Here is a 7,500-nt window from a genome sequence, read left to right as displayed (position 1 = left end):
CGGCTGAAGATGGCTTACGTACTAGCCGGTGGTTTTGGCCCGCTACCGGCCCTTATTGACAGCCCTGCCAAGAGGGCCAATTTACAATCAAACAAAAGAAAAATTATACTAAAATGACCACCATTTTAAGAATAAGGTGTACATGTATTTAAGTCATGCTTTATATGCCGCTGAACCAGATGACAAATGTATTACACCAAAAGTTACATGTCAGATGCTGATATCCTTTGATTCATCAGTGTGTGAATTTTACTTTAATCATACTTTGTAACACTGTAAATAGTTTTCACACAATATGAAAGTGTTGTACCATTCTTAGGAAATGTACCATCCACTCTGAAACTCCATCACATTGACAAGATTGTATGCGGAACATTCTTTAATTGAATTTTCCTTTCGTTAAATCAGTTTTGGTCAATACAGTTTTGCTTTGCCAAAACCCAGCGAGGACCTGGCCTTTTTATAAATTAGTTTGTCATTTCAACATATTGATCATACATGTACATGTACAATGTAGGTGAACAAAATACTAATTGCCATTTATCACGAAACTCTAGATCTACTGTGACATAAATGTACAGAGACTGGGGTTTTAGGGTTTTCAAGGCAGTCTCACGACTGAAATTATTGTTTTGATAATGGGAGATCTTCATACAATCTTTAAGGAACAGAGATCTTTGTAGGACTCTCTTACAACCTTTCAAGATTCTGCAATAAAGATCTTTCAAGATTATTGGCTAAGATCTTTGTAAGGATCTTTGAAACATCCCCAGGGATCTTGGCAAGGTTCTTTTAAGATCCTTAAGGATCTTGGACAAGATCTTTGAGGATCCTCACAGGTTCTTGGCAAAGGTCGTTGAAGATCCTCTAAGGTTCTTGGAAAAGATCTTTGAAGATCCTCAGGGATCTTTGCAAGGATCTTTCAGGATCTTGGCAAGAAAGTTGAAGATCCTCAAGGATCTTGGCAAGGATTTTCAAGGATCGTTTAATTAAGATCTTGGCAAGATTTTCAAGAATCCTCTTGAAGATCTTTATCAGGATCTTCAAAGATCTTCATGAAGATCTTTGAAGGTCCTTGAAGATCCTTAATAGATTTTCACCTGAGGGCCTAGTCCATGGACTACCCTGATGGGCTACCAAAACGGACTACCCCCAAAATAGTGAGTACTATTGGTGGTAAGCAGCGTCACAATTAGTGCTAAGCCAAAACGGCCATTTTAACCCTTTGACACCTTAACCGGCCTTAACTGGTCATGTTTAGTATTTAACTCTGTCTAATGCCAGAGTATTTTACTCTGTCTAACACCAGACAATTTTACTTGTCAATGGGGAACCCCCAGGAGTCAATGGGTTAAACAGCTTTGGTCAACAGCATTTAAGTCTAAGCACCGAGTTTAAAAAGGTGAAACTGGTGCAACAATAATTTTTAAAAGCTAACCTTTTTACAATGGGTGCTTAGACTTATTTACTGTTGACCAATGCTGTTTAAAATGGATGTTTAGGCTCAGCACTAATTGTGACGATGCTTGTGACCAATAGTACTCACTTGAAATGGTATTTTAGGGTGGTCCGTCGGGGTAGTCCATGGACTAGGGGTCAGTGTTTTCTAAGCTCCCGGAAATTTGCATGGAAAGACTGACAAGGAGACAAAATATGTTTAATGTTGCTCTGAAAGAAAGAAACAAAGCCCCAATATAGGAGTCTGTACTCTGTTTCTATGGTGATTGAAACCAAGGTTGTCATTGGTTTATTTGAACTACAACTTTGAATGTGATTGCCTTATTGAACTGTCCAATAAGAACTTGGCAAGCGAATTAGTGGAAAATAAGTGGAAAATAGGACTTTTTAAACCAATCACAATCGAGGAAATTGTAATTTTCATGATTAACAATTGAATTACAAAAGTCAGTTTGAACTTGTTGATTTAACTTGTTTACTGACGGAGAGCTATGTGCTTGTTTTTATTGCTGCCCAACACCATTTACAACACCCGGTCTGCTACCACACAGTTTTGGGCAGTGACTCAGCAATAAAATATAATAATTTGTTCTTATCATGAATGTTTATAGCGATATTTCCTGTTTACAAACATTGACATCACATTTCTTTTTTATATTCACATTTGCCAGGCACGGAATACAAACGAAGTTCTGTTTCAACAGCCAATTACAATAGGTTCTGGTTGAAATACATTGTATTAATAACAATGGTTGACGTCATGAGAAAGTAAAGGTAAAGTCACTGCTTACGAGCCAGAAGGCCCATCAGGCCGGCACTTATCTCCGGTTTCTGTAGCATGAAGCGACTAGGAGTATTTATATTCCCCCCCTGGATGGGATGCTAGTCCATCGCAGGGTTGCCCCCAGCATTTCGTCGGTACCCATTTATACATCTGGGTGGAGAGAGGCACCGTGAGAGTAAAGTGTCTTGCCCAAGAACACAACACAATGTCCCCGGCCAGGACCCGAACCCGGACCACTCCATCCGGAGTCGAGCGCACTAACCATGAGGCCACTGCGAGGTCATGAGAAATATCACTATAATTATGTTAGAATACCAGAAGAATACAACCTGCATCAAGGCAAGGGTAGTCATAGAACAAAGCTGATGGGATCATTTCTCTTTTATTTTTTCATCAAAATGGTGCTCAAAAAAGTTTGTTCAATGTGCAGTGTGGTACAACATCTCATTTCTGTGAAATGAGCACATCCTTGATAGGTGTTGTGGTGCATTGGGCATTAATCATGGCTATTTCTTTGAGGAGTCACCAGTTTTTACAGTTTGGTTGAATGGCAAGCATTTCTTATTGGTTGAATTATTAATAATTTTTATTGGTGTTTGTTTCACTCCCGACCAAGAATCTACATGTATCTTGCTTTCAGAGCAATGACCAGTTCACAAATTCATGTTACCATAATTATTTCCACCAATGGTAAAGCTACTCCAGCCCCTCATAAAAACCAGCAACAACCACAATTCCTCTGTTTGCTCTGACGAAGGGCTAACACTTGAAACGTCAGCTTTCCAAATCTTTCACGGTGGTAATTTGACCTTTATCAACTCGTTTGATAACACCAAATTTCTTGCTTCGTTCAAATGAGCCTTTTTTGTGGTAGTGCACTGCACTACACACTATGTCACCGGGTTGTAAGAGCGTAAGAGTGTCCGTGGTACCAATAGGCCCGCAGCGCATACATAAATCACTAAAATATACAGGTCTGTTAGAAGCGTGCATTAGTTTCAACAAAGTGAGCGCCAAAATCGGCAAGAATTTGTGACGCTGATGAATAACGATGCAGCTGCTATTTCCAAAACGATGGAATTACCTGGTGATACATAACCTCGTCTAGGAGAGTAAATATTTGACTTTGCAGAAACAATGGTCAACCTCAAAGAGTTGGGCGATTGTGATCCTTGTATTTAATTCGTACATTTCTTGTCAAACTTTATAACACTTGAAAGGAAAAAACAAAACAAAAACCCGATGTCTTGCCATCAGTTTGACACAGATGTATCCTTTGTTTCGCGAGTAAACTCACAAGGAAACTTGGTCACGGCGCCCGCTGAATTCGACGACACTTTAATTTTGCGATTTACTTGTGCACCCAAAAGTACAACAGAAAAATTGAACGTAGCAAAAATCTCAAAAATGTTTTACGCTGATGGTAAGTTTTTATATTCGTGGTTCAAAATTTATGTTGTTTTCATGTCACAAATGTTGCTCCTGAAAACTTCCTTTTGCTCTTCCTAAAAACTGTGTATCAATATTTATTTACTTTTTCATCACTATTTGTTGTGTATAAAGCAGGCTAACAAAATCTGTACCTTGCTTAGTTCGCATTTTCAGTCCTATGTTTCTGACACAGGAAGTCCTATATTTTTAAGTCTCCCATCCAGATACACTAACCCCGTCGGACAGCGCTTAACTTAAGTGAACTCTTGTCTTGGAAAGCTGTCAGAAGCTAAGAGCACACGCTTAAACTTGTGGTGGGTTTAGTATTTTACTAGTAACCACATGTCTTCTCAGGGCTAGTCTATTTACTTAAACAACTACCATGACACTACAATTCTCCTGAAAAACAAAGCGCAGCTCAGTTGACAATTATCGAGTAAAGCTCTGTGTTCCTGCACTACCACATGTATGCAATGGGTGCCTATTTTTGATTTGTGATAGTTTTCGAAAAAGGCTATAGATCTCTCTCATAATGTTGGCCAAAATATTCTTCTGTTTTAATGCTAATAAGCCTTTCTAGCGTGGCTATGACGAGCAAATTTCAAAAGGATTTTTGTTTTAGAATGAGGGCAGTAGGTCTAATTACTGCGATTTTCATAATTCTGCAGAATCTTACTTTCAAGCGCTAAGCGCAGAATTATGAAGAAGGCAGTAACATAAATACAAAAGAATGTAAAGCCGGGTAGTTGCCATTTATGAAAGTGGCCTGTTTTTTTTTTACAAAATGTTATTACTACAGTATATATGTTGTTCATTCATAGGCATCATTTTTTCACTGTGGATTGAGGTCTTGGTATGGCATCTGCTTCTCAAGAGTTTCACGGAAAAGATGCTGTGGGCAAATCTGGCAAAGTTAAAGTCACTATTTTGGCTTCTGAATGGGGATCAAGCAAGGGTGGTCTTTCCACCCTAATCAGAAAGTTAGCCATCTGGTTGGCCAAATCCTCAGATGTAGAAATCTCATTTTTTGTGCCACAATGCAGTGAAAAGGACAGGGCAGAAGCCCTTTTGCACAACATTAGCATTGTTGAAGCATCACCGCTGGTTGGTTTTGGGGAGCTGGAATTGCTTAGCTTTCCACCAGATGATCTACAAATTGAGGTGGTTGTTGGTCATGGAGTAATACTAGGTCGTCAGGCACAAGTCATAAGAAAATCTCATAAGTGTAAATGGGTGCAAGTGATGCATATGGACTCAGAGGCGATGGGAATGTTTAAAAGTTACCCAGATCCGATTTCCAGGAACGAAAAAAAGCATAATGATGAAGTGGGACTTTGTGAAAAGGCTGACTTTGTTGTTTTAATAGGACCTAAGTTGGCAGAGGCCTTCCGTCCATACCTTCGATATTGCAAAACTGATCGGACCATTTTTGACTTTACTCCAGGTATTTTTGAAGAATTTCTTAGTGTTCAGCAAGTTTCTCAAGAAATGAATCATCGCAGTGTTTTGGTGTTTGGCCGTGGTGATGTTGAAGATTTCAAATTAAAGGGATTTGACATTGCAGGAAAGGCCATTTCTTCGCTTGTTGACACTCATCTTGTCTTTGTTGGAGCACAAAATGGAAAACATGAGGAGGTAAAAGAGTTTTTCATGCAGAGTGGTCTACCAGATCACCTCTTGAAAGTTAGAGGTTATGAGAAAAGTCGAAAAAATTTAAACAAGTTATTTTGTGAGGTAGATCTTGTGCTCATGCCTTCTAGAACAGATGGTTTTGGATTGACTGGTCTTGAGGCCTTGTCAGCCGGTCTTCCAGTTCTTGTCAGCAAGAATTCTGGGTTTGGGGAAGCCCTATGCAAAGTTCCACTCTGCTCATCATTTGTGATTGACTCAGATGATCCTGAGAAGTGGGCTGAAGCCATCAAGAAAATCATATGGGACAAAGACAGGCAGTGCCGTCTTGAGGAAGCTGAATACGTTCGCACAGTATATGGCAAGAAATACAGCTGGACCAAGCAAAGTGATGACCTTCGAAGCAAGATTATCAAACTTGCTCGTGGTAAGAGGCCAGAACAATAAAGTTAATATTTTGCATGCAGCTTCGCCTGTTTTACCTTCTTTCATGCCCCTATCCTCACCCATGAAAAATATCAATCCACCCAGTACTGTGAAATAGAGAGCTCAGCATCCCTTTTTTTAGGGGCGAAAAGGTTAAATGTGGTTTTGTATCCAATTGCCTAATTTTGAATTTTTTTAAAGCTTGTCTTCAACTTCAAATTCATGGTGTGCCTATTACTGAAGATAGTGCACTGAAACGCAAACACAAAGAGACAGAAATGCATTCGTGGAAACCTCAAGCGGTTAGCCAGGAAGTCAGGGTACCAGGCACTACAAAGAAACAACGGACAGTGGGCAACACTGGTTTGGCAACAGAAAAGTGTGGAAAGGAAAGTATTCAATGTTGTGATGCGGATCTTTTCAATAAAATTGCACGAAGTATGTTTCAAAATGTTGACCCCTCAAATCAGGAGCAGTTCAATGATTTTCTATGTTACCTTGAAACGGTGCGTAAAGTATGGCCTCATCATGTTAAGTCAGGAAGTTTAATAATAACTGTTGAGGTTGGCTCTAAGGAGGCCCTTGAGGAGCTGTGGCAAGATTATCAAAGTGGTCATTTGAATGAAATGGCTCAAAAATTTCTAGTAACAGAGGAGCTTCTGGAGGAGTTTGGCCTGATTGAGTTTAACCTGACAACATTTATTGCTGAAGGGGAGTACAAGACTTGTCAACGTTATTTTTCAGGTAAGTTGAATAAAAAATTTCGGGTTTGTTCTTATTCAGTCTGTGGTGTAATACCAATGCGTCGAGCAGATTGAAAAGTGGTCAATATTTGTTATGAAAACTACCAATTAGCTTGATAATGTGTTTACTAGTATGCAACTTTAATTAACTTGCATCTGAACATGAGATAATTGCTTCGATAAAGACAATACCAATGTAATGGAACAAAATGCAATCCCACAAAAAAACTTGAACTGAAAAGATCCCAAAAGTGTGCGGTTTTTTTGATGCGATGATTATCAGAGGGATGTCAGAATAGTACTGTCCTAGATAATACAAGAGAGAAGAGTCATCGCAGTGATCATGACTAGAGCCAGATGAAGTATCTATTATCTCAAGCGTGTTTGGGTTCTTCCTCATCACCCTGTATGGTGCCCTAGGAAACCAGAAGAACGCAGGGTGGTGTTTGATTGATTATGCATCCGTAAGTGGTGGAGTTCACTGAATGAGCAGTTGCTGAGAGGACCAGAGAATACCAGTACACTGATAGGGGTACCGTAATCCTTTTATTCAGAGTGGAAGTTATCCCTCACAAACTGAATATGATCCACAAAATGAAACAACTTACATACATGTTTAGTCCGTTTGGTTTGGTAGTCCCGACTTTCGCTGATTTCCTACAATGAGTGACTGTGACTTCCTTGCGAAGGTTTTTTAAAATATCGTTTGAAAATATTGTTTGTCACCATTTTGCGTGACCTTTCGGGGAAGGACTGGAACCCAAGAGAGGATCGATCGATGAATGTTTTTTGTAGGCGTTATCTTTATTTGGTTATTGTTTTGTATCATATCTCTCCATAACCGTCATGCTCATATTCTGGAGTGTAGTTTTTGTGAAATAAAACCTCTGACTGTTTCCTCGTAGGTCCGCACTATTCAAGTGGTATATTACATACATACGCTTAGTTTGTTCTCTCCTTTTTAATTGACTGACCGAGTTAACCTTTTTCGGTGTGTACAGTTTGTACGGATCGTCAAACTCTCATGGA

General features: G+C 39.4%; 1 protein-coding gene across 3 annotated transcripts in view; it reads left to right on the top strand.

The window, feature by feature from the left end:
- The window catches only part of LOC138019215 (uncharacterized), a 45,184-nt gene that overhangs the window by 8,246 nt on the left and 29,438 nt on the right, over nt 1–7,500 (top strand). For 2 of the 3 annotated variants that reach the window (XM_068865930.1, XM_068865931.1), the window contains 3 exons: nt 2,130–2,232; nt 4,495–5,729; nt 5,930–6,472. In XM_068865930.1, coding sequence (XP_068722031.1) covers nt 4,529–5,729; nt 5,930–6,472 — 1,744 coding nt within the window. In that variant the 5' untranslated portion in view covers nt 2,130–2,232; nt 4,495–4,528. The remainder of the gene's footprint in view (nt 1–2,129; nt 2,233–4,494; nt 5,730–5,929; nt 6,473–7,500) is intronic. The other variant, XM_068865932.1, reaches the window with a different exon arrangement.

Source organism: Montipora capricornis, chromosome 10 (assembly GCF_036669925.1).
Source record: "Montipora capricornis isolate CH-2021 chromosome 10, ASM3666992v2, whole genome shotgun sequence".
NCBI lineage: Eukaryota > Metazoa > Cnidaria > Anthozoa > Scleractinia > Acroporidae > Montipora > Montipora capricornis.
This window is presented reverse-complemented; position numbering and strand designations above follow the sequence as displayed.